The 27,689-nt window shown below is 37.2% G+C and overlaps 4 protein-coding genes across 15 annotated transcripts; 2 read left to right on the forward strand and 2 right to left on the reverse strand.

The window, feature by feature from the left end:
- The first annotated feature begins 1,300 nt into the window (after positions 1–1,300).
- Positions 1,301–24,426, forward strand: LOC130985048 (pentatricopeptide repeat-containing protein At4g33990-like). 8 transcript variants are annotated; one of them, XM_057907816.1, is made up of 7 exons: positions 1,301–1,846; positions 1,955–1,997; positions 2,502–3,277; positions 3,446–5,006; positions 5,573–5,714; positions 6,395–6,510; positions 6,578–7,076. In XM_057907816.1, the coding sequence occupies exons 2-4, from the start codon at positions 1,990–1,992 to the stop codon at positions 4,951–4,953; spliced, it is 2,292 nt and encodes a 763-aa protein (XP_057763799.1). In that variant the 5' UTR covers positions 1,301–1,846; positions 1,955–1,989; the 3' UTR covers positions 4,954–5,006; positions 5,573–5,714; positions 6,395–6,510; positions 6,578–7,076. The 8 variants fall into 8 exon arrangements, with proteins under 8 accessions (XP_057763799.1, XP_057763800.1, XP_057763798.1 ...); XM_057907817.1 differs by having other exon boundaries at positions 5,586–5,714; XM_057907815.1 differs by having other exon boundaries at positions 2,502–5,006.
- LOC131024774 (uncharacterized) lies at positions 5,616–6,810 on the forward strand. Its single transcript, XM_057954313.1, has 4 exons — positions 5,616–5,714; positions 6,403–6,510; positions 6,578–6,729; positions 6,807–6,810. Exons 1-4 carry the CDS (start codon positions 5,616–5,618, stop codon positions 6,808–6,810), a joined length of 363 nt encoding a protein of 120 aa, XP_057810296.1.
- Positions 7,229–18,072, reverse strand: LOC130985046 (putative late blight resistance protein homolog R1A-10). 5 transcript variants are annotated; one of them, XM_057907807.1, is made up of 3 exons: positions 15,441–18,072; positions 7,872–7,913; positions 7,554–7,770 (listed from the first exon to the last, which is right to left on the reverse strand). In XM_057907807.1, exon 1 carries the CDS (start codon positions 17,989–17,991, stop codon positions 15,442–15,444), a length of 2,550 nt encoding a protein of 849 aa, XP_057763790.1. In that variant the 5' UTR covers positions 17,992–18,072; the 3' UTR covers positions 7,554–7,770; positions 7,872–7,913; position 15,441. The 5 variants fall into 5 exon arrangements, with proteins under 5 accessions (XP_057763791.1, XP_057763790.1, XP_057763792.1 ...); XM_057907809.1 differs by lacking the exon at positions 15,441–18,072 and adding an exon at positions 7,993–10,783; XM_057907805.1 differs by lacking the exons at positions 7,554–7,770; positions 7,872–7,913 and adding exons at positions 15,007–15,218; positions 15,320–15,361.
- LOC130985049 (glucan endo-1,3-beta-glucosidase 12-like) lies at positions 23,351–25,925 on the reverse strand. Its single transcript, XM_057907818.1, has 4 exons — positions 25,473–25,925; positions 24,316–24,774; positions 24,204–24,234; positions 23,351–23,698 (listed from the first exon to the last, which is right to left on the reverse strand). Exons 1-4 carry the CDS (start codon positions 25,531–25,533, stop codon positions 23,536–23,538), a joined length of 714 nt encoding a protein of 237 aa, XP_057763801.1. The 5' UTR covers positions 25,534–25,925; the 3' UTR covers positions 23,351–23,535.
- Between the last annotated feature and the right edge of the window lie 1,764 nt (positions 25,926–27,689).

Here is a 27,689-nt window from a genome sequence, read left to right on the forward strand (position 1 = left end):
TTAGTGGAAACTTTTTTGGAAATAGTAGTATAAAATATGGCTCAATGCTTGGCGCTGGGCCTTGTATATAATTTCTTTTATAAATTGATAAGTTTCTTTTTATTTTTTTAATATTTAATTTAAATATATTCAGTTAATTTTTTTTATTTATAATATTGAATTGAAGGAGGTGATCTTCCAAATTTGGGACCAAAGGTTGTGAGGTTTTTTCCATCCAATGAATTTTCCTTTCTCCCTCCTTAGAGCCCCAGAAAAACCTAGCCATAATCAACAACCTTATTTTTTTGGGGGGGTAACTAACGAAAGTTAGGCGTAGCCTTGCGTGGAGCTCGAAGCTCGTCGTTGTAATCTTCTTCTCATCGTTAAGTTTAATAAGATCCGATCATCTTTCCTCCGTGGATGTAGGCCGTCCGTGGCTGAACCACATAATTGTTGTGTTGTGTGTGTATTCTTGCTATTTTTTTTTATATTTTTTTGAATTAAAATTATAAGAAGTATCTAAATATAATTAAATAAACCACCGTCATGCAAGCAGGACTTCTACACTACACAAAAGTGGAAAAATTACTACACCATACAAATGTGGGAAAACTCGAGAGTTAAAATTGTATTCTTGCTATCTTTTTCTCAAAGATTCAACAAACCGGCTATGAGTTATTGGTTAAATAGACCCATCTAATTCGTTATCAAAATTCACATTTTAAGTTTGAACCAATGACTAGAAAAATTAGTTTTTAGTCCACATTCATTTTGTTTTTCTTTCTAAGTTAGTAATGGGAGAATCGAACTTGGTACTCATCATGTAAGAATAAAGGATACCAATGGGTTCGATGCCAGAACAAATATGATTGATTTGCATATTGTCTTTGTTTATTATATTAATTTTTTAAAAATGAAAATCAATTTAATACAAATAGGTTTACTTTATATTCAATGTAATTATGTAGATGACGCATAAATAGTACTTACCGAATGAAAATTAAAATTTAACAATAAATATAACGGCTCTAGATGAATGGTTTTCATCCAAATTAACAAGAAATTAATGGGAGTCTGATTAGGGATGAGAGTGGATTCTGGACTCGATTCAGATCCGTGGATCCAGTCTTGGACCTGTGGATTTGGATCCGGATTTGAATCTTAATTTTTCAAACGAATCTGGATCTGGATCTAAAAATTTAAGATCCGGATTCGACTCAGATCCAACCCGTGAATCCGTTTTATTTAATATATATTATTTTATTAATAATATTAGATATATTTAAAATTAAAAACATTAAAAACAAAATAGTCAAAGTCAAACCCGGTTCCTCACCTCACTTACGACTCACCCGCCGCCTCAACCCTCCCCCATTTCCAGCTCGCCGCTTCCTCACCCGCCGGCCGCCGCCGCCTCTCCCGCACGCCCGCCGCACGCCGCCCTCTCCAGTTCTCCCGCACGCCCCGCCCCTCTGAAGTTCTCCCGCTAGCCGCCCCTCTCGCCTCACGCCCCGCCTGCCGTCTCCCTTTCCAGTTCGCTCTTCGCCGCCGCCTCACTCACCCGACCACCCACTCCAGTTCTTGCCTCCTCCGTCATCTCGCCGACCAGCTCGCTGCACCGGTCGCCGCCGGAACCCACGAATCGATCAGAACCCAATCCGAATCTAACGGCGTCGGCGTGAAGGTTCCTGCCAAATTTAGAAGCCCCCAACTCAACGCAACTTTTCAACGCGAAAGTGATCGAGGAACTGTGAATCCCAATTCTTTTTCGCCTCAATTTCGAGTAAATCCCTAAAACTTAACTGTATTGATCGGCTCTGAAATACCCACAGGATGTTCTCAATCCACAGGATGCTCTCAATCCAAGGTTAGATTTTGATTTTGATTTGATTCTGATTTATGAAGTTGTGTTAGATTCTGATTTTGGATTTGGATTTTATCTGTTTAAACCCTAACAAATGGTTTCTCATCGCAGGATTGCTATTTTGCCGTGCATTTAATCTTAAATGAATGTTGAGGTATGCGATTACGCTTTTGCTTAATCTCTATCTTGCAGATATTTATCTGTATCTTGCATGTAAATGACTGTTCTGGAGAAAGGAGTTTCAGCTGGTTTTTTTGGGACAATTTAGGTTGGAAACAATTTTACGTCGGCTTTTTCGTTAATTGAATTTAATACTTTCTCACTCTCTTATTTTGAGGTTTTCTGGAAATGTAGGTTAAATACGTTTATAATGTCAATAACAGATTTTGAAATGAAGCTATGTTATAACCAATGGAATAATTATCAATCCCGTTCCTTGGTGGAGGTAGTTTGATTTCCAAGTTTAACGGTCCAAAATGAAATTTTCAAACGAGAGGATGACATGTTTTGAAGCTGAATAATTAACGGAAGTTTCTTTGTGCTGATATGAAGTATAGTAAAACTCTTTGGTTTGGCACTGCAAATACTGCAATTATAATTAGGCTTTGTTTCTGCTATCTCGGATGTGCATCATTTTAATTATTTATTTTGTTTGCAGACTGCTACCCGTCTGTAAGGATGGGATTTCCTTAAAATATCTGTCAAGGTCAAGTTGTTACCTCTTACGTTGTTACGTTGTGAGCTGCACCGGCAATTTGTCTAATGGCAATGATGAAAGAAACAGAGAGATTGATGTTGAGGGGCTATTTAGAGCTTGCACAAAATCTGAGGACGTCAAGTGCCTTCATGCTCTTCTTGCTGTATCAGGGAAAGCTAAAAGCTCTTTTGTCGCCACCAGGCTTATCAATATGTATTCCTATTTTGGCAATGTTTCCTTGTCTCGAGATACTTTTGATCAAGTCCGAGACAAGGATTCTTACACTTGGAACTCGATGATATCAGCTTATGTCCGAAACCGCCAGTCAAATAAAGCTGTGAAATGTGTATCAGAGATGCTGTCAAGAACTGATGTTAGACCTGATTTTCATACCTTCCCCCCTGTGTTGAAAGCTTGTAGTGCTTTACCTGATGGAGCAAGCTTGCACTGCCGTATTTTGAAATCAGGGTTTGAGTGGGATGTATTTGTGGCTGCTTCCTTGGTGCATATGTATTGCCGTTTTGGATTTGCTGATAGGGCCTATACAATTTTCAAGGATATGCCATCTCGTGATACAGGATGTTGGAATTCTATGATTTCTGGGTATTTCCAAAATGGTAATGCTAAAGAGGCATTAAGTATCTTGGATGACATGATACTGGAGGGAGTGAAGATGGATTCAATGACTGTTGCTACTATTCTCTCAGTTTGTGCGCAACTGAATGACTTATTACGAGGTATGCTGATCCATTTGTTTGTCATAAAGCATGGTTTGGAGTTTCATGTATTTGTTTCCAATGCCTTGATTAATATGTATGCCAAACTTGGTGAGTTAAAATGTGTCCCAAATGTCTTTGACCACATGTATGTTAGAGATATAGTGTCATGGAACTCCGTAATTGCAGCATATGAGCAAAATAATCACCCATATGTTGCAATCAAGCTCTTCCATCGGATGCACTTGAATAAGGTTCAACCAGATTTGCTGACTCTAGTCAGCTTGTCTTCATGCGTTGCTCAAATGAAGGATCCTTTATGTGTCAAATCTGTTCATGGATTCATCACAAGGAAGTGTTGGATTACAGAAGATATTGTTATTGGAAATGGAGTTATTGACATGTATGCCAAATTAGGCATTACTGATTCTGCACGAAAGGTTTTTGAGAGGATTTCTCGTAAAGATGTAATCTCATGGAATACAATGATCACGGGCTATGCTCAAAATGGTCTTGCTGCTGATGCTGTTGAGGTATACCATATGATGAAAGAACATGAGGATTTGAAACCTAACCAAGGGACCTGGGTCGCCATTTTACCGGCTTATGCGCATCTTGGAGCTCGGAGAGATGGAATGAAAATCCATGGTCAGGTGCTCAAGGAAAACCTTGAGTTGGATGTCTTCGTGAGTACTTGTCTTATAGACCTATATGGAAAATGTGGGAGGCTGAGTGAAGCGATATCCTTATTTTATCAGGTATCTAGGGAAACCTCCGTACCTTGGAATGCCATAATCTCATGTCATGGACTTCATGGACTCGGAGATACATCCTTGAAATACTTTGAGGAAATGCTAAACGAAGGAGTGAAGCCAGATCAGGTGACCTTTTTGTCTTTATTGAATGCTTGTAGCCATTCCGGTTTGGTTGATCAGGGAAAATGGTGTTTTCAAGTGATGCAGCAAGAATATGAAATCATACCCACTTTGAAGCACTATGGTTGTATGGTAGACATGTTTGGTAGGGCTGGACTTTTAGAAACTGCATATAATTTCATTGAGAGCATGCCTATAAGACCTGATGCGTCAGTATGGGGAGCTCTACTTGGTGCTTGTAGAATCCATGGAAATGTGGAGATGGGTAGAAAAGCCTCGAGTCACTTGTTTGAACTTGATTCACAAGATGCTGGGCACTATGTTTTGTTGTCAAATCTTTACGCAAACTTTGGGCGATGGGAAGGGGTGAATGAAGTGAGATCGCTGGCTCGGGATAGGGGCTTGTGGAAAACTCCAGGGTGGAGCTCAATTGAACTGAATAGCAGGGTCGAAGTCTTTTATTCAGGTAATCAGTCTCACCCACAGTATGGAGAGATACTTAAAGAACTGGGAATGTTAAATGCTAAGATAAAAAGCCTTGGTTATATCCCAGACACTAGTTTTGTACTACAGGACGTTGAAGCGGATGAGAAAGAAAATATCCTTGCAAACCACAGTGAGAGGTTGGCTATTGTGTTTGGAATCCTCAATACACCACCTAAAACTTGTATCAGGATATACAAGAATCTGCGTGTATGTGGGGACTGTCATAATGTCACGAAGCTCATATCAAAACTCACAGAAAGGGAGATTATCGTAAGGGATTCTAATCGCTTTCACCACTTCAAAGACGGGCTTTGTTCATGTGGTGATTATTGGTGACATGTTGATTGACGTCTAAACTCTCCATTGGTGTTGTATACATTCAGTGCGAGGTAAGGATGCTGATCTCCATTGGCTGTGAAATTAATATCTTCTTTGTTCCTGGATTTTGGTGGATGAATGTGACAGTTTTAGCTTATTTTGTTGCTCTCTCTCTTGAAATGAAGTACTATTTCAGCAATTTCTTGTTGGTGCCACTTATAAAATTGTGATATCTACTTTTTTAAACACTATTTAGTATGTGCGTGTTAGTCTGCGTTTTTTTTTTTTTTTGTGAGGCAAGATATAATGTAAGTTTTGATAATCCAATTTAAAGATCATATATTTGTAGGAGTATTTGATAACTTCTTTCCAAATTACTCAATTTTTCCAACGGATAATTCACCAAAATTTTCGGAACAAGAAAGAGACACGTTACGTAGCTTCAAACATGTCTCAGTGACCAGTCTCGATATTTTTGGAGGGAGATTTTTTTCTCTCACACACACCCCTTTTTGCCTCTCAATGAGTCAATGCTGCTTTTCTGTGCTCAAATTGTTGTTCACAAAAAATCTACATTTCACATCACAATAGCAAAAATATCTCGACACCCTCATCTTAAATTGAGCAATTCCTTCAGCTGAACTTTGCAGTGTGACTAGGTTGTCCAAAGTGTTTGTGGAATGGAGAGTCAAGCTGTGAGAAGAAGAGCGAATGTTATTGCAGCCCATCTAGCTTCTCATGAAGATATATCAGCCACTGCCACACACGTTTTCCCCATGGTAATTGCAGTTTCTGAATTTTTTACTCTATATGCTGTTTCTTCAATGGAGATATCGGAGTAGGAAACTGTGAAAATTTTCGACATCTTTATCCTCAACTTGGTTTTGTTTCAATAGGGATCGGTTTTTGGTTGTGTACTATATATATTTTACGGAGTTTGATCTATGCAATTAAATTAAATTCAAGAGAGTTTAGATGTTTAATGAATAAATTCTTGGTATTTAATGCCAATTCTCTTTGTTTACGGTTCAAGTTTTAGCCTCTTTTGTTGGTTAAGTTAGATATGTGATTCTTGTGTATCTTGAGGGAGCTCTGTTCAGAATAAGAATGATAAGGAAAATGTATGCTTAAATGCGTTTATGATGAAAAATTGAATATATTATTGTTCCATTTCTCTACAAAAAAGGAGAGAGCTTGCCGTTGGAATTCTGCATATAGAAATTATTTGTATCTGAAAGTTTGCAGATTAGTTCTAAGCATTCTATATGCTAAATAGGTTAAACAGAAAATACACCGTAGATCTCAAAAGAATGTCAAATACTTTTATTTTTTCTATATTTCATATCAGTAGGGTTACAACTTACAAGAGGATATTGATATGTTTCATGCTAGTTTTCTTCCCTCTTCTTATCACATATGAAAATATGTTAAAAGTTTGCCACCTCATGGCCATTTTTAGAGGTGTAGCAACAGTCTGAACTCCGTCATCCGGGGAGATACGACAACAGGATGTACTTTGCTCGGCAAGGCTCAGATTCTCAAGGTTACCACATGAGACAGGCTATGAATGAACAGGTCTCCTAGATATTTATGCAACTATTTTCATGTGTGTCGCAACGTAATCCTTTTTCACGTTATGCAGGGCAACTACGTGCAACCCAGCATGCCTTCGCAATCCACGGATTCTGGAAAGAAGGGGTCTACTTCTCTTGATGCACCATCGTATGCTAGGCCTGCTCGAGTGGAACCCGGTTTTCCACCTTTCAGAAGCATTGATGCTTCGGAAGGTCCTGTGTATGCAAGGCCAACTAAAGAAGAAGGAAAACCCGTGTTCAACTCTGTGGAAAATGATCGTAATGTTGCACAAACAGGTGAGGAAACTAGTTGGTTGGATTGGTTAAACTTAGCAATTCATGCGTACTACTTAGAAAAGTTAAACTTAGAAAAGTTGTCGCCAAAAGTAGTCTCTGGCGACTACTTTTCTAATCGGCAACCTACGTGTAAGAAAAGTGTAAGACATTATACAAAAAAAACGATGTAAAATTATTCACACTCAAGGGAAATCTAGACCTTGACTTTAATTTGGGCACAAGATCAAGTTCTTTATAAAAGTGAGCATCTTTAATTAGAAGTTTTACTCATTAACACATATATGATCTCTATTAAAATTACATATTGTGATAGTAATATTCACCTTGTTGATGGATATTGGCATATATCATAACCTGCACAAAAACAACACTAATCAACAAAACAAATCAAAAATCACAAGCTAGTGATGAATGCAGGTGGTATGGTAGACTCGAACTCAAGACATGTGGTCTTAGACATTAACCACTCTACCGCTTGACCAACACACACGCACACTAAATCTTTGACTTTTTTAATATTGCCACGTGCCAATCATCTGCGACTGCAATAGAAGATGAGACATTAGAGTGCACCAGAAGATCTGAATTGGAGAGCAGTGGTGTTTTTACACAATCAATGGCATTATTAATTATTAGTGTTACATGTATCAAACTTTAGAAACATGAATCTCCTACTGAAATGATGAAATTCCAACAAAAAAGGAAACACAGCTATTTCACCAACAGAAAAAAAAAACTTATACAAAAAAACACCAACTCTAATACTTTTTTTCATCTACACAAATAAAGTGTTCACTACAAAGATATCAAATGATTCGAAAAAAATACTAATATATATCTCAAATATTCAATCAATTCTATCATAACAAAAGCTAATATATTAATCAAGTATGCTAGTATGTAGTGAAAGCAAGGGATGCGGCTGCCGAAGTTGCCGGATTGTTGGTTCGACCGGTCGAGTTAGCTATGTTGAGTGATAAAAAGTGGAAATAACAAAAAAAAGAGCAGTGAGTAATAATTCAAAAGAAAGAAGCCAAAATATAAAGAGAAACAGAGCATACGCACATATGGATTCATTCTGTGCTGTGCGCTTTCGCTATACACTACCTGCAAATCACTCAAATATTACAAATCAAAACTAGGAAACCAATCAATTTAAACCAAATCTAAAATTTCTTCTGTGTACCTTAGTTTCATTTGTTTAACAAAAAAGTTAGGACTAGCCAAGCTCTCCACTTCTGCTGCGGTGTTCTCTCTCCAGAATTGAACGCGAACTTGAAGGGCTCCTTCCCCGTAATAGTCCTCGTGTTCCTCTGATATTCTTTTTGCAGAAACCAATGCCGAATAACTGCAATATTCCACAACTATTTCTCTAAGTGTGGGTATTTCTGCGAACTCTAAAGGGATTTCCCGCAACTTCTTTAGAAAAAGAAGATGAAGGCGCTCAAGGCATGGAAAGTGGGAGCTTTCAATTTTCCAGATTTCTAGATTATAACCGCAAAGAGACAAGAATTTGAGGCTACGAAATTGGCCTTCAGTTGTTTCCCACTTCCCTTTCTTGAACCTCCCATAGGTAAGTGAGAGCTTTCGAAGATGGGGCAACACACCTATCTTATCCAATATGTCTCCCCACAAAATACCCAATGGGTCGAGTCGGTCGACGATACAAAGAATCAATTTCTTGAGCGAATGGGGAAAGTTGATTACATACTTTCCTCTAAACACGCAATGCAAGGAGTCAAGTTTAGTTAGACAATCGAGATGGCTCAAACAATACATATCATGATCGCGCTTTCCCCCATTACAAAATACCAATTCTTTTATATTGGGAATTTTTTTGACCACTTGTTCACTACACTTGAAATCAAATATTCTTCCCAGCGTTTGCAGATTTTCCAAAACAATGTCATCTTGGTCGTTAGGAGGATCTGTGAGACGAAGTCCACGCTTGAACTCAACATGCCTGATGCGAGGCATGTACCAAAACTCAGTTGGCGCAGTAACCACATTGCCACCCTCAACAATTAGTGTTTGTAGATTCCAAAATCGCCATATTGAACAACAAAAATTTCTCTCTCTTATTATGCAAGAACGTATTTCAACGAATCGTGAGTTAACTAATTGATCCGCCTGTCTCAATAATTTTACTTCGGGCCATTGGTTTTCAGTTATTTTCACTATCCTCGACAAACTCATATTCAGAGGTGATATTTCTCGTCCAACATTCCACGTCAAAGAACGAGCTTGTGACATAGGCGGCAAGAGGCTTATGCCTACATTATCTGATGCCCTATTATAAAACCTTTCTTTTTCAGCTTCTCTCAAGCACAAGTCTCTCAACAAGTCATGAATTTGGCAGCACTTCTTTTCCCACTTCCTTCCTCTAGTTCCAGTACTCTTTAAAATAAGATTTCTACCAATAAGGTCTTTTAAATACCCTTTAGCTATCTCTTCCAAGCTTTTCCCACTTACTGCTTTCACAAATCCTTCCGCAATCCAATATCTACTGAGCTCTGACGTACTAATCTCCTCATCTTCGGGAAAAACTCCCATATAGAGAAAACATGGTTTCAAATGTATTGGCAATTGCTTGTAACTCATGTATAGTATTTTCAAGCAATGTTCATCATCCTCTAAATTAACAGTTGCATTCAAGTTTTCCCCTATCTCTTCCCAACACTCTTTTTCATGTTTGGACTCGGCCAAAAGACCTCCCACCACGACAATTGACAATGGAAGTCCTTTGCAGCTTTTTCCAATCTCTTTTCCAATTTCCTCCAATTCAAGTGGGCAACCTTTTTCCCCAAACACAATTTTGGAGAGAAGCTCCCAACTATGAGCCTCATCCAAAAGTTCCATCCCAAGGCTATCAGAGTTGGATAATTTAGAAGCCAAATCCGATAGCCTAGTTGTTACCACTATTCGGCTACCATTTTTGTTATTTGGAAAATAATTTCTAACTCTATCCCATGCATCAATGCTCCACATATCATCCATTATAATTAGGAATCTTCTATGGAAAAGATGTTGATACAATTTATTTCCTAATTCATGATCCCTCAAATTGTCATCAACTTCTATATTTAACTGACGAAGAACAGATGCAAAAATTTCTCTAATGGTATATTCTTGAGAGATAGTAGCCCAAGCACAAATATAAAAATGCTTCTTGAGAGATGGTAGCCCATAAATAGTTCTAGCAAGAGTGGTCTTACCAGAGCCGCCCATCCCTACAATGGGAATGATTTGTAGATCGCGGCAATGAGAAGTGAGCTTATCTATCATCTGAAGCTTGACATCATCAGCACCCACCATGCTACTCTGCTGCGGAATCGAGGAAGATCTCGACGAATCCAAAGGCGTTGGCTTTGTGCGCGGCTGATGTTGGACTCCAACTCTACCTTGAATTTGCTTGGCCTCCTCTTCGATCGAAGCAATGTCTTTTATCACCTTCTCGAGAGGAACAACATTTTCTCCATTATTTGTTTGACTCCAACTCCCCCTTTTTTTTTTCTTTTTTTTTTTCTTTTTTTTTTTTTTGAGAGATCATAGCACTGAGAAGTGAGCTCATCTCTCATTTGAAGCTTGACATAATCAGCACCCAGAATGCTACTCTGCTGCGGAATCGAAGAAGCTTGAATATGAGATTCAATGGCGTGTTCGGCCGCATAAGCTGCATCTGCAATGCGACACTCCAATGGATCGGCTTCTTTGGAGTAATCACGATGGGGGTTATACCCCTCGAGAAATTCGAGCAGGAAATGAATCTTTTGAGTGAGAGACTCAACTTGTTGAATGGGGAGAGAAATAGGAGGGTGGGGATGATGGTGAAGGCTGTTTATGATATTCATAGCAGAAACAAGAGTTGCATAAGCAGCTGCCATGGTTGTTTTAGGAGTTGCAGAGGAAAGCAGAATATGAGAGGAGTGTGTGAACGAAGAAGAAGAGATTCTTTATTCTTGTATTCAATATATACCTCAATTAGTGGAAGCTTTAGTGTCTCTTTTTACAGCTAGCATTCATTAGTGTGAATTCGTGGAAACTTCATGTGAAACTACAAAATAAAGGAGCAGACAACGCACGTTGGGCCATGTATTTACTCATAAAGTTACCCTATATTAATTTTGAATAAAGTTTCTTTAATAAATTGATAAGTTGCAAAATTATGTACGAAAAAATAGAAGAAGACGTATTTAACAGTTCAAATGTTGAGTCATAAATTGGGCCACCAAATGGGCTATGAAGATTGTTATTATTTGGGAATTACGGGGATATAATAGTGTACTGGACAAATTTCGTATAGTCCATTCAAATAAATACCAATTAATTAGGTCATTCGATCCGGACGATCATTCGCACTCCAACACGTTCTCTCCACCTTCTCTCCCCACTCGCACTATTCTGCCTCCGCGCTCTCAGCCTTAGGTTTTCCGGTGATCTGATCAATCGCGGGACGACCCAACAGCCCTCGCTCATTGCTCAATTGCTCCTCAACTCCGTCGACCAGACCGACCCGATTTACTATTTCCTTTACTTTCAATTACTTTCAAGACAATTTTCCTTAATATTGTTTACTGACTTGAGCGTCGGAGACCCTTCCATCGACACCCCCACCGGTGCTCTAAGAAGGGCTCTAACGTTGTTCATGTTTCAGGTTGCTAGTGCCCATCGTACCGGACGACCCTGACGTCCTTATCCGTAATTGTTTGATCTATCCCCTACAAATAGTAAATTTATTAATATTTTTATTTTATTTTAAAATTGACTGCTATAATAACTAAAATAGGGGCTATGTATATAAATTACCCAATGAATATTGAATATTCCTTTCTCCCTTAGAGCCCTAGAAAAAGCTGGCCATAATAAAAAACTTTGAGCCCAAGAAAATCAAAGAGAGAACATAAGGCTCAAGCCCAATTAAGTAAAATGGCCCCTAAAAAAAAAAAAAGTTAAGTAAAATGCGACAAAGTGGAAACCAACAAACATAAGCACCAATCATTGAATTAGACCCTCTGTTATTCATTTCATATGCCTCGTATCTATAATATATTCAAAAATCTGTTTGAAGAAAAATAATATATTCAAAAATCACATAATTAACGAATCGAATACTACAAAGCTTAAATTTAATTTATTTATTTATCAAGCTTTACTGAATAAGCTATTTTTTTTTAGTCGAGCTCCGAACGACTTGATTTATTTATAATTCTAGTTAGCCCACCTCCCGTAGTTCTAAATTCTAAGGCTCATTTTGTATTTCCAGTGGGCCTGCGGACCACTGGACTAGGTTTCCTGGTTGAGGCCCATGGGCTAAAATTTATATTCTAAAGCCTTGGCCTTATTAAACTTAATCCAATAAGGTAAATTTTTGGATGCAACCGGTCGTATAGCATGCGATCGATTTGAAAGTTTGCATTTCTTCGTAATAATATTTACTTTTAGTTATTTTCACTCATTAATACTTACTATATTCTTAACTATTTGGTCAAGTAATCATTGTCCTATAAAAAGTAATTATTATTACAATAAAATGTAATATTTCTAAAATATTACATTTATTCACGATAAGTGTTACTTTTATTCATGAGAACTTCTACTATTACATAAGTATATATTTGTGCGAACAAATATATATCTTATGCTATTAAAAGTAACCGGCCGCATACTATGCGACCGACCGCATGCAAGACCAATCCTTAGTTTTTAGTCAACATTCTTTTTGTTTTTCTTTCTGATCTAGTAGTGGCATACAAGAATAAAGAATACCAATGGATTCAATGCCGGAAGAAATATGATTATTTGCATATTGTCTTTATTTATTATATTAATTTTAAAAATAGAGGAAATAAAAGGAATTAGAATCTAACTTTAAAAAGAGAGAAAAAAAAAGAGAGAGAATGATCTAATTATATATAACAGCATAAGAAAAAGAAGAGTGAGAGAGAGAGATGTGGAGAATAACTAAAAAAGATAAGGAAATAAATAAGGCAGCTTTCTTAAATAAAAGCATACTGGATAATATAATTATATATATATATACACCTGAAAGTAACAAGGTAAAAAACAGTGACACAGCGTAACTTTACAATTTTAACTCTCCAGTTTTCATTTGAAAGAGAGAAAGAGTCCCTTTGGGAACATTTAAATCGTGAAAAGAAAAAGTTTTAATTTTAAAGAATAAAATTTTTGGGATATCACAAATTAACGCGAAATACTACCTTCGATTAAAATTTTAGTTTTAATAAAATTTTTGGGATATCAGTATAATTTAAACTGCATCATTACTACCCAAAAAAGTCTTGAAACCCTATCTATTTGTTTGACTACAAGGGTTAATTGCTGCAAAAATCATATACTTTTTCGATTTTTGGTTTTTTCTCATGACAAAAAAAATCTGAACTGAAATACATCAATTGAAAAATTAATTGCAATTTTCCCCCGCGTCCATTTTTTCCCCAAATTGAATCTGAGGTGGCAATCGGATTTCCAGCGTGTCATCGCCGGAAATTGAACGAGACGACGCCGTTTTAATTTTAATTAAACGACGCCAGCAAACCAGTCAACAGTCTCCTGGATTGGAGTTTTGCGGCGGTAGTGAAGCTTTTTTGAGTCCCGTCACCTCGATCTCCGGCGCCAGCAGACCTGTCAACGGTCGCCTTGCCCGAGCCTCGTGACTCCACCCCAAGTCCCCGACGCTAGCGGCGATTGGCAGTTGGCACGACAATTAGTTTTGAGAGAATTGATTCAAATCCCGGCTCCCACCTCCGCCGCCTTCGTCTCGCCTCCAACCTCCGCCCTCTCGCCTCGCCGCTTCCACACACCGCCTCCGCCCTCCCCTTTCCTCTCCCAGTTCGCTCGCCTCCATTCTCATTAAGTAGGGCTCATTGCTTGACAAAGCAGGGGGAGGGAGACAGAACCAGATCTGCGGCGCCTCTTTCAGAAATTTGGGTTTCAGGCGGCGGCGATAAGGACAGATTTGTAAACATTTAACAAAGGTTCTTCCGCCTACACTCTCTTTTTCTTGATTTTTGGTTTGGTTTTCTTGGATTTCTTGAATTTGGGGGAAAAAACGTTTGTTGGACGGCGGCGGGAGTATAGATGTTCAGCTTTGATTATGACTTCCGGCGTCTCTCTGGCGTCTTTGCCGGGCAACGGCAAGTTTCAACACGTGTCCAAGTCAGCAAGCGGCGGAGAAATTTCCCTTCTGCTTATGTGGTTGCTTAGTCATTAATTTATTTTGACAGATGGAATGAATTATGCCACGTTTAATCGGAGCTACACCGGAGCTCGCCGGAAAATGGACGCCGGGGAAAATTGCAATTAATTTTTCAATTGATGTATTTCTGTTCATGAGGAGTAATGGAGGTTGTGTTTCCTCATCATGGGGATGGTCGGAATCCGTTTCGCTCATTTCAACGAAGTTAACGGCGGCGGCGCAGCTTCGAGCCCTAGTTCGTGAAAAATGGCAGCTTCGACGGCTTCGACGGCTGAGCTTCGAGCCCTAGTTCTCGATTAAATCGGCGGCTGGGCTTCGGCGGCTTCGTCGGCGAACAAGGGTTGGGCTTTGAGCCCCAGTTCGCGTCGGGTCGGGGGCTGACGGTTCCGGCGCGCGACGACGGGTGGAAATCGCGCTGCTTGAAATCGCGCTGCTTGAAATCCGCGGCGACGACGGCGGGCTTGGCTGGGCTTCGACGGCGACGGCGGAGTTGCGGCTGCGGCGGCGACGACGGGTGGTGAAGATGCTCACAGTCGCCGCCCCTTCTTCTTTTTCTTTGAAGATGAAAAAACGTAAATTCAATTGAGAGAGAGAAGAGAGGATTGTAATTGTTTGTCTATTTTGTGAGAAAAAAATAAAAAATAAATAAGGGTATAATAGTACTTTCAGCAAAAAATGGTTGTTTAACTTATGTTTCATAAAAAAAGGGCTATAAAAAGATTTGCCTCTTTTTAATATTGCCACGTGTCAATCATCTGCGACTGCAATAGAAGATGAGACATTAGAGTGCACTAGAAGATCTGAATTGGAGAGCAGTGGTGTTTTTACACAATCAATGGCATTATTAATTATTAGTGTTACATGTATCAAACTTTAGAAACAACATGAATCTCCTACTGAAATGATGAAATTCCAACAAAAAAGGAAACACAGCTATTTTCACCAACAGAAAAAAAAAAAAAAAAAAAAAAAAAAAAAAAAAAAACACCAACTCTAATACTTTTTTTCATCTACACAAATAAAGTGTTCACTACAAAGATATAAAATGATTCGAAAAAAATAATATATATCTCAAATATTCAATCAATTCTATCATAACAAAAGCTAATATATTAATCAAGTATGCTAGTATGTAGTGAAAGCAAGGGATGCGGCTGCCGAAGTTGCCGGATTGTTGGTTCGACCGGTCGAGTTAGCTATGTTGAGTGATAAAAAGTGGAAATAACAAAAAAAAGAGCAGTGAGTAATAATTCAAAAGAAAGAAGCCAAAATATAAAGAGAAACAGAGCATACGCACAAATGGATTCATTCTGTGCTGTGCGCTTTCACTATACACTACCTGCAAATCACTCAAATGTTACAAATCAAAACTAGGAAACCAATCAATTTAAACCAAATCTACAATTTCTTTTGTGTACCTTAGTTCGATTTGTTTAACAAAAAGTTAGGACTAGCCAAGCTCTCCACTTCTGCTGCGGTGTTCTTTCTCCAGAGGTGAACGCGAACTTGAAGGGCTCCTTCCCCGTAATAGTCCTCGTGTTCCTCTGATATTCTTTTTGCAGAAACCACTGCCGAATCACTGCAACCTTCCACAACAATTTCTCTAAGTGTGGCTATTTCTGCGAAATCTGAAGGGATTTCGTGCAAGTTATAGAGTCCATCAAGATGAAGGCGCTCAAGGCATGGAAAGTGGGAGCTTTCAATTTTCCAGATTTTTAGATTACTACCGTAAAGAGACAAGAATTTGAGGCTACGAAATTGGCCTTCAGTTGTTTCCCACTTCCCTATCTTGAACTTCCCCTTCCCTTTCTTGAACCTCCCATCGTAAAGTGAGAGCTTCTGAAGATGGGGCAACACACCTATCTTATCCAATATGTTTCCCCACAAAAAACTCGATGGGTCGGTACGAAGAATCAATTTCTTGAGCGAATGGGGAAAGTTGATTCCATACTTTCCTCTAAACAAGCAATCCAAGGAGTCAAGTTTAGTTAGACAATCAAGATTGCTCCAACAATACATCTCATCATAAGGCTTTCCCCCATTAGAAATTTCCAATTCTTTTATATTGGGAATTTTTTTGACCAATTGTTCGCTACACTTGAAATTAATTACTTTCCCCAAATATTGCAGATTTTCCAAAACAATGCCATCTTGGTCGTTAGGAGGATCTGTGAGACGAAGACCGTAGTTGAACTCAACATGCCTGATGTGAGGCATGTACCAAAAATCAGTTGGCGCAGTAACCACATTGCCACAATCAACAATTAGTGTTTGTAGATTCCAAAATCGCCATATTGAACAAGGAAAATTTACCTCTTTTATTATGCGATAACCTATTTCAAGGAACCGTGAGTTAACTAATTGATCCACGTGCTCAAATAAATCTTTTTCGATCCATTCGTATCTCACTATCCTCAACAAGCTCATATTCAGAGGTGATATTTCTCGTCCAACATTCCACGTCAAAGAACGAGCTTGTGACATAGGCGGCAAGACGTTTATGCCTACATTATCTGATGCCCTATTATAAAACCTTTCTTTTTCAGCTTCTCTCAAGCACAAGTCTCTCAACAAGTCATGAATTTGGCACCACTTCTTTCCCCACTTTCTTGTAGTACTGCTTAAAACAAGATATCTACCAATAAGGTCTTTTAAATACTCTTTGGCTATCTCTTCCAAGCTTTTCCCGCTTACTGCTTTCACAAATCCTTCCGCAACCCAATATTTAATGAGGTCTGAGATAACAATCTCCTCATCTTCGGGAAAAGCTCCCATATAGAGAAAACATGGTTTCAAATGTGTTGGCAATTGCTTGTAACTCATGTATAGTACTTTCAAGCAACGTTCATCATCATCTAAATTAACACTTGCATTCAAGTTTTCCCCTATCTCTTCCCAACACTCTCTTTCACGTTTGGACTTGGCCAAAAGGCCGCCCACCACAACAATTGACAATGGAAGTCCTTTGCAGCTTTTTCCAATCTTTTTTCCGATTTCCTCCAATTCAAGAGGGCAACCTTCTTTCCCAAACACAGTTTTGGAGAGAAGCTCCCAACTTTCAGCCTCATCCAAAAGTTTCATCCCAATGATATCAGAGTTAGATAATTTAGAAGCCAAATCTGATAGTCTAGTTGTTACCACTATTCTGCTCCCATTTTTGTTATTTGGAAAATAATTTATAACTCTATCCCATGCATCAATGCTCCACATATCATCCATTATAATTAGGAATCTTCTATGGAAAAGATGTTGATACAATTTTTTTCCTAATTCATGCTCCCTCAAATTGTCATCAACTTCTATATTTAACTGACGAAGAACAGATGCAAAAATTTCTCTAATGGTATATTCTTGAGAGATGGTAGCCCAAGCACAAATATGAAAATGCTTCTTGAGAGATGGTAGCCTATAAATAGTTCTAGCAAGAGTGGTCTTACCCGAGCCGCCCATCCCCACAATGGGAATGATTTGTAGGTCGTGGCAATGAGAAGTGAGCTTATCCATCATCTGACACTTGACATCATCAGCACCCACCATCATACTCTGCTGCGGTATGAACGAAGATCTCGACGAATCAGGAGGCAGCTGATGTTGGAGTCCAACTCTCCCTTGAATTAGCTTGGCCTCCTCTTCGATAGAAGCCATATCTTGTATCACCTTCTCCAGAGCTTCATACAAGTCATCATAACTCATACTTTCTCCATTATTTGAGAACTGATCGAAAATATGAGATTCAATGACGTATTCGGCCGCATAAGCTGCATCTGCAATGCGAGACTCCAATGGATCCGCTTCGTTGGAGTAGCCACGATGGGGGTTATACCCCTCGAGAAATTCGAGCAGGAAATGAATCTTTTGAGTGAGAGACTCAACTTGTTGAATGTGAAGAGAAATAGGAGGGCGGGGATGATGGTGAAGGCTGTTTATGATATTCATAGCAGAAACTAGAGTTGCATAAGCAGCTGCCATGGTTGTTTTGGGAGTTGCAGAGGAAAGCAGAATATGAGAGGAGTGTGTGAACGAAGAAGAAGAGATTCTTTATTCTTGTATTCAATATATACCTCAATTAGTGGAAGCTTTAGTGTCTCTTTTTACAGCTAGCATTCATTAGTGTGAATTCGTGGAAACTTTATGTGAAACTACAAAATAAAGGAGCAGACAACGCTCAAACTTTGGGCCATGTATTTACTCATAAAGTTACCCTATATTAATTTTGAATAAAGTTTCTTTAATAAATTGATAAGTTGCAAAATTATGTACGAAAAAATAGAAGAAGACGTATTTAACAGTTCAAATGTTGAGTCATAAATTGGGCCACCAAATGGGCTATGAAGATTGTTATTATTTGGGAATTACGGGGATATAATAGTGTACGGGACAAATTTTGTATAGCCCATTCAAATAAATATTCGCGGCCCAAAAGTCAAGTCCAATCCAAAAAGCTGAATTAAATTAATTCAGCCCGAACTCTGAGTCATTAAGGCACGTCGACCCAAACCCTAGATAGGGCGGCGACTTGGGGAAGAAGAGAGGAAACAGATCAGGATATCGACCCCACAAAAATCGGAACAACTAGAGTTGAGGGAGACGTGTCACCAAAACCCTAGCCGTCAAGCCATCATGGTATAAGTACCAATCAATTAGGTCATTCGAACCGGACGATCATTCGCACTCCAACACGCTCTCTCCACCTTCTATCCCCACTCGCACTATTCTGCCTCCGCGCTCTCAGCCTTAGGTTTTTCGGTGATTAGATCAATCGCGGGACGACCCAACAGCCCTCGCTCATTGCTCAATTGCTCCTCAACTCTGTCGACCAGACCGACCCGATTTACTATTTCCTTTACTTTCAATTACTTTCAAGACAATTTTCCTTAATATTGTTTACTGACTTGAGCGTCGGAGACCCTTCCATCGACACTCCCATCGGTGCTTTAAGAAGGGCTCTAACGTTGTTCATGTTTCAGGTTGCTAGTGCCCATCGTACCAGACGACCCTGACGTCCTTATCCGTAATTGTTGGATCTATCCCCTACAAATAGTAAATTTATTAATATTTTTATTTTATTTTAAAATTGACTGCTATAATAACTAAAATAGGGGCTATGTATATAAATTACCCAATGAATATTGAATATTCCTTTCTCCCTTAGAGCCCTAGAAAAAGCTGGCCATAATAAATATATATAATCCCACACAACGCCGTCATAATTCAGCGGCCTAGGGATGTCAATGGGTGGGTTTTACCCGGACCAGAACCATTAAAATTGCTACGGTTCCGGAACCAGAACCGACCCATTGCTTAATGGATCCACACCGGACCAGACCATTAAGTGAAAAATTAAATGGTGCGGGTAGGTTAATTACTCATGGGTATTATAAGACCCATAGATCCAATAATATCCATTACCAAACTTAAAAATGCCCAAAAGAATTTTTTTTTTAATTTTTTTAAAATTTTTTCCTCCTCAAATCTCACACCAGCCCCGCCACCCCCCACCTACCCCCCAACCCCCCCCCCCCCAAAAAAATTTTTTTTTAATTTTTTTAAAAAAAATTTCCTCCCCAATTCCACCCCAGCCCCGCCACCCCCACCCCCCACCCACCCCCCCCCCCCCAAAATTTTTTTTTAATTTTTTTAAAAAAAATTTCCTCCCCAATCCCACACCAGCCCCGCCACCCCCACCCACCCCCCTCCCCCCCATTTTTTTTTTAATTTTTCCTCCCTAACCCCACCCACCCCCACCCCCTAATTTTTTTAAAAAAAAAAATTCTCCCCAATCCCACCTCTGCCACCCCCACCCCTACCTAAAAAAAATTACTTTTTTTTTTAAATTTTCTCCCCATCCCCACCCATCCACCAACCCCCCCCCCTTTTAAAATTTTCTCCCCACCGCTTTATAGGTCAAGAATTTGATTGAACAATGAAAACGGCTTGTATCATTTTGTAATTTTTTGTTATCGTTTATTAAATAGTTCGATCTATTATATTAGAAATTACGTAACAAAAGTGTGAGTGTTGATCGGAAGCTATAGAGCCGAACGACATAAATATAATTTAAAAAATGGGGAAGGGGTTGCGGTCGGTGGGGGTGGGGTGGGGCTGGGTAGAAAATTTTTAAAAAATAAAAAAATAATTTTTTTGGGCGGAGGGATGGGGAGAAAAAATTAAAAAAAAAATTGGGGGGTGGGTAGGGGTGAGGGCGGTGGGGTGGGTGGGGGTGGCGGGGCTAGGGTGGAATTGGGGAGGAAAATTTTAAAAAAAAATTAAAAAAAAAAATTTGGGGGGTGGGGGGTGGGGGGTGGGTGGGGTGGCGGGGCTAGGGTGGGATTGGGGAGGAAAAAAAATTTAAAAAATAAAAAAAATAAAAAAATTTTGGGAGGGGGGTGGGGGGTGGGTGGGTGAGCTGGGTGGGGGTGGCGGGGCTGGGGTGGGATTGGGGAGAAATTTTTTAAAAAAAAATTAAAAAAAAAAATTTGAGGTGGGGGGTGGGGTGGATGGGGTGGGCGTGGGGGTGGGTGGTGGTGGGTGAGCGGCAAAACATGTCGGGTCGGACCGGACCCATAACAAACGGGTCGGGTCGGATCTGACCCGTCAGGTTTTGGGTCTAAATGGGTCGGGTCTAGAATCAGAACCAAAACCGTTGCTTTATAGCTCAACGGGTAATGAACGGTTCTGGTTCTGATCCGGGTAATATCCACCCACTGACATCCTTCAGCCCAAGAAAATCAAAGAGAAAATCAAAGAGAGAACATAAGACTCAAGCCCAATTAAGTAAAATGACCCCTCAAAAAAAAAAGTTAAGTAAAATGCGACAAAGTGGAAACCAACAAACATAAGCACCAATCATTGAATTAGACCCTCTGTTATTCATTTCATATGCCTCGTATCTATAATATATTCAAAAATCTGTTTGAAGAAAAATAATATATTCAAAAATCACATAATTATTTTATTTTGAAAATAAATTATTTCATTCACAATAACATAATATACCGATTGTTTTCTCACAACAAATAAAGTAATTAATTAGAGATTTGATATAATTATTATTAATTATATATAGTATATAAGTACCTAGTAATAATTCAAGTTAAATTATTTAACGAATCGAATACTACAAAGCTCAAATTTAATTTATTTATTTATCAAGCTTTACTGAATAAACTTTTTTTTTTTAGTCGAGCTCCGAATGACTTGATTTATTTATAATTCTAGTTATATTACGCTGAGCCCACCTCCCGTAGTTCTAAATTCTAAGGCTCATTTTGTATTTCCAGTGGGCCTGCGGACCACTGGACTAGGTTTCCTGGTTGAGGCCCATGGGCTAAAATTTATATTCTAAAGCCTCGTGGGCCTTATTAAACTTAATCCAATAAGGCAAATTTTTGGGTGCAACCGGACGCATAATATGCGATCAATTTGAAAGTTTACATTTCTTCACAATAATATTTACTTTTATTCATAAGAACGTTTACTTTTAGTTATTTTCACTCATTAATACTTACTATATTCTTAACTATTTGGTCAAGTAATCATTGTCCTAATAAAAAGTAATTATTGTTACAATGAAATGTAATATTTCTAAAGTATTACATTTATTCACGATAAGTGTTACTTTTATTCATGAGAATTTGTACTATTACACAAGTATATATTTGTGCGAACAAATGTATATCTTATGCTTATTAAAAGTAACCGGCCGCATACTATGCGACCGACCGCATGCAAGACCAATCCTTAGTTTTTAGTCAACATTCTTTTTGTTTTTCTTTCTGATCTAGTAGTGGCATACAAGAATAAAGAATACCAATGGATTCAATGCCGGAAGAAATATGATGATTTGCATATTGTCTTTATTTATTATATTAATTTTTAAAATGGAGGAAATAAAAGGAATTAGAATCTAACTTTAAAAAGAGAGAAGAAAAAAAAAAGGAGAGAATGATCTAATTATATATAACAGCATAAGAAAAAGAAGAGTGGGAGAGAGAGATGTGGAGAATAACTAAAAAAGATAAGGAAATAAATAAGGCAGCTTTCTTAAATAAAAGCATACTGGATAATATAATTATATATATATATACACCTGAAAGTAACAAGGTAAAAAAAAGTGACACAGCGTAACTTTACAATTTTAACTCTCAAGTTTTCATTTGAAAGAGAGAAAGAGTCCCTTTGGGAGCATTTAAATCGTGAAAAGAAAAAGTTTTAATTTTAAAGAATAAAAATTTTGGGATATCACAAATTAACACGAAATACTACCTTAGATTAAAATTTTAGCTTTAATAAAAATTTTGGGATATCAGTTTAATTTAAAACTGCATCATTACTACCCAAAAAAGTCTTGAAACCCTGTCTATTTTTTTGATTAGCTCTTCATGTGATGTATAATACGTAATAATTATAATTTTTAAATATATATATATATATAATACATAAAAAATCTAAATGTATTAAATTAAATTATATATTGATTTACTATTTCTTAAAATAAATTATAATATATAATGTGCTATTATTCAAAAGTAATTATCATATTAATAATTTTTATATAAAATAAATAAAAATATATAAAATTAAGTTAGAAACGACGTCGTTTCCTATTAAATTAGGACGAAGTCGTTTTAATAAAACGTCCGGCAACTCCACGTGGATAATCCGGCGTCCACGTCATCTCTCAATTTGGGGGTTTCTGGTGCCATGGGATAAATCAGAAAGATATCAAAGATTATGTACTGTGGGGCTGAAATTTAAAAGTGGTGTGCAATTCTAGAAATTTGTGAAAGTTTATGTATTTAGGGACAATTACCTCTAAAATATTCTATTAAATGATCGACACCAAACATTAATTTAACTATATATAAATATTGTCATGAATGTAACTAACCATGCATTTCTTACAATTTCGAATTACTCCTATTTTCTCCAAATCATTAATATAACTATATAAGCCCAATTAAGCAAGAACAACCTGATGATATCAAACTGCCCCAAAAAAGAAAAGAAATTGGTGAATTGTAAATCGAATTTTACCTGAAGTAGCCCAATATATGATTAGCTTTGTTGATTGATGTTGCAACCTCATCTCTATCTATGGGATTCATAGGGTTTAGACTGAATCTTTCTTTTCTTATCTTTACCACTTTTCTCTACATATCTACTTTTCTCCTTTCCATTGCAGTTTGCTTTAATTTCACAGACACAGTCAGTTATGCTGTCAAAGTTCATCTACACACATAGAAGAAGACTGCTTTTTAGTTACACATTTCCCTACCAAGATTCTCATCAGAGAGAGAGAGAAGGAAACAGAAAAAAAAAAAAAAACTGATACAAAAAACACCAACTCTAATACTTTTTCATTTACACAAATAAAGTGTTCACTACAAAGATATCATCTTAATTGGCAAATGATTCAAAAAAACATGAGCACCAATTGACATCAAGCATCTCTACATTCATACAAAAAGACTCCCATATATATCTCAAATATTCAATCAATTCTATCATAATTCATAACAAAGCTAAGATATTAATCAAGTATGCTAATATGCAGTGAAGGCAAGGGATGCAGCTTTGCCTAGCAGCTGCCGAAGTAGCCGGAGTGATGGGTCGACCGGCTCCAAAAACTCTCGATCCGCTCGAGTTAGTTATGTTCAACAGAGATGAACTTGTGCTGCAAAATTCAAACCATTGATTGATCATAAATTTGATCACACACTTATGATGAGTAAAAACTAAAAATGCCCACTTTTCTTAAGTTGTAACGAAAAATATCATTTTTATAAAATTATTGTGTTTATGACAAATTGACTAAATTATCCTTAATGTCTCAATCAATATAATTGCAAGAAAAAGTAGTTTGTTGATCGGAAAAGTAAGTTGTTGCCCGGGCGGCTATCTCGTCAGAGTCTACTTTTTCGACCAGCAATCTACTTTTTCCGTGGTAAATTAAAATTTTCAACCGAGAAAAATAGGTTGTCGGTCGAAAAAGTAGTCTCTGGCGAGATTGACGCCCACACGAAAACCTACTTTTCTGACCGGCAATCTAGACCCTTCATTTAATCTGGGCACAAGATCAAGTTTTTTTTATGAAAATGGGCATTTTTAATTAGAAGTTTTACCCATTAACACATATATGATCTCTATCAAAATTACATATATGTGATAGTAATATTCACCTGGTTGATGGATATTGGCATGTATCATAACCTGCACAAAAACAACACTAATCAACAAAACAAATCAAAAATCACAAGTGATGAATGCAGGTGGTATGGTATCCTATCTTACTGGGATCGGAGCTGGTGGTGACGGCGGCGCCGCCAAAGTTGCAGCTAGTGGGGATGGGATTCCTCTGATAGTAGGCGTTGAAGGCGAAGGAGGCGTGGTGGCGAAGGGTGTTGGGGCTGTAGCATGCCCCGCCCTGCTGGATGGGGGAGCAGTCGGCCCCACCGTGGCCGCAGGCGTAGTCGAGGGCGAGCTGCAACGCGGGTTGGGAGACGGAGGAGCTGGCTATGCACCAGCTCCCGCTCAAAGGGCTGGGTGAGCTTGTGGACAAAGGGGTCATTTGTGGATTGGCAGGGTTCATGATGGTGGGGTTTTGATCAGAATTTGAATCAGTTGGATTTAGCATCGGAGTTGTTGTTGTTGTTGTTGTTAAAGGGTTGTTAGCTGTTGGAACTGTTGTGATTGGGGTTGTTATATCCATCTGCCTACTGGAAATTCTCACTGATTCTTTGGAACTTGAACCTTAAAAACATAGCACAATTCAAGGATTAGATACTATGTTCAATTATTGAATTACTATATATCTATTGTATATAGAGATGAATAACGATGTATATTTTCCTTATATAAATCCTAAAATTTGGACCTTTTTTTGTTAATAGATTGACAAATATTAAAATAAAGAAATTTAAAGGCGGCGTTACAGTGGACTCGAACACAAGACATGTGATCTTAGGTATTAACCACTCTACTGTTTGACCAACACACGCACAATGAATCTTTGACTTTTTTTAATATTGACACGTGTCAATCATCTACGACTGCAATAGAAGATGAGGCATTAGAATGCACTAGAAGATCTGAATTGGAAAGCAGTGGTGTTTTTACACAATCAATGGCATTATTAATTATTAGTGTTATATCAAACTTTAGAAACAGGAATCTCCTACTGAAATGATGAAATTCCCACAAAAAAGGAAATACAGCTATTCACCAATTCAAGATTACAAAAATTCATAATCTGAAAAACTAGAACTGAACTGAGTTAGTGACAGAAACTGCCTTTAAACTCCAAACAATCATGCAAACTCTTCTCACTTCTCAGATTGAAAACTGAAACACAATTTTCCAAAAAAAAAAAAAAAAACTTTACATGCATGTTTTCAACAGAATAATTTATCTAAAGAATTCTTGATGTGAGAAAGAGTGAAAAAAAGCACCTGAAGAGAGGAGGAGAGCAGCTATGTGAAAGAGTGTGAAGGCTACTCTGTTTCTGGCCATTGTTAGCAATATGTGTTCCTTTCTCTCTTATCAGCTTCTTAGTTTGGTTTTGAAACAGAGAGAGACAGTGGATAAACCATGTTCATCCAAACAAGCATCATTACTCTTTGAAAAGAAAGGACTTTGTGCCATCCATCACATATATAAATACAAATATATCTGGAGAGATAAAGAGAGTGGTGAAGAGGTGGAAGGAGGAGAGATTGAGAGAGGAGTGAGAGAGAGAGAGGGAATAGTTTGGAGTTTGAGTGGGGTTTGCAGCATTGATGGTGGTAATGATGATGGCTGAAATATGCTTTTGCATCTGCTTTTGTATATATATATATATCAAAATAAAAAATAAAGTTTTACTATCTCTTATGTAGGAGACTGATTCTGCTGCTCAGGAGCCACCAACAGTTACTTGATCTACATTATTTTTAACCTGTCCTCTCACCTAACTTCCTTTTTTTCTATCAAAGATTATGTCAAAAAATTTAATATGGTCCATTTTCTTTGATTTTAAATTTATTATGAAAAAAGGAGAAATAAAAAATATGAAAAAAATTTATCCTCTCCGTCTTTATTATTATTATTATTATCTCAAGTTCTTTAAGGTGTAAAACATAGGTCACATCAATACCCCAAGAAAAAAAAATATCATATCAATGCCTCATGATAATATTATCATGAATTGAAGTGAAAATGAAGAAAAAGGGGCTACTCGAATTTTTTTCCATCATATCCAAGAAAAATTATCCTTCCTACAGAACATGTGAAGATGATGAAAAAATAGTAAAAATATATGTTTTCCACCATTTCCCATCAAAGAGAACGCAAACTAAAGATCATATACTCAATAATGTATTGATAATATTTGAATACCGGATGAAATAATTTAGAATTGAAAATTATTGACTATACATGAACGATTGTTAAGTTGAGTGTTTATGAGAACATAAGACAAATAATTTACATTTGAAAAATTAGGTATGATCTACATGCTAGATCTATTAGTAGAATTTAAATTTGAGATATTTGATTTAAAAATACTCATTTTACCGCTAATCATCTTCAAATAAATGCTTATCATTACATGAATTGTCCTTTTAGTTTTGTATATATTTTTTTCAATTGACAGAGTAATTCTTTTTTCTTGTTAATGCATTATTCTTTTAGGGCATTATATCAATGCCTTTTTTGCAAAGCAATTTGTTCTAAAACAATTACGTAGCGAAAACATAAGTTGAGTTCCAACTTATTAGGTAGAATGATTTAATAATGGTTAGTGGAAGACTCATATCAATTATTGCTCCTAGTATTATTTATTTATATAAATAGAAAAACGAAAAGGAAATTGATCGATTTTCAACTCCCTTGATCAACATAAACTGAGTTATGAAGTTTAATCTGAGATGTTACTTCCATGAAGTTTTCTAATAACAGTTTATTTTGTTATTAGTTATACTACTTACATAAAAAATACTAGAGCCAAATTATATATACCCATCTAAGATAACACAAGAAAGATTAATTTATTTATAAAAAAAATTAATTTTAACTTTTAGTGAAATTCAGTTTATAGCGTTAATTTTAATTTATTTTTATATGTTCCAAATTTTAAAAAAATATTTTAATTATGCCAAATTTGTGAATTAAATGTCCGCGGTGCTCACATAAACTGCTCGCAAATACTGAGCGGCATAATGTTAAAGTTTAAAGAAGAACTTAATAGTCATACACAAAGATTGAATTATTTTGGATATTGTTAAAGATAATTGTTTGACCACTAATTTGAATAATGTAATAATAACTTCATAAGTTATTGATTATTCGATATATTTGTATGATCTTTCTTTATAGTTGGACAATCAATTTTGTCTTGACCAAGATGCTGTTGGCTAACTAATGTTTAGAGTTTCTCTTTCACTTTATCTGCATCTCACTTTTTTGTGTACAAATTTAAAAAGATTTGGGCAACTATCTTCTTGAATTTGCCTTTTAAGCTTTGGGGAAGATAGTGATTGATTGTTCTAGATAACATGTTGCTAAGGTAGCTAACAATTTCAATAAATCTCCATTAAACTTTAAAGTACTATAGTGTGGAGGTTAGTTGTGAATTTGGAACCGTTTGAAATAATAACTTTCGAATCTAGAATAAAGTTTCACCTATTATT

The sequence above is a fragment of the Salvia miltiorrhiza genome, chromosome 5 (genome assembly GCF_028751815.1).
Source record: "Salvia miltiorrhiza cultivar Shanhuang (shh) chromosome 5, IMPLAD_Smil_shh, whole genome shotgun sequence".
Classification (NCBI taxonomy): Eukaryota; Viridiplantae; Streptophyta; class Magnoliopsida; order Lamiales; family Lamiaceae; genus Salvia; species Salvia miltiorrhiza.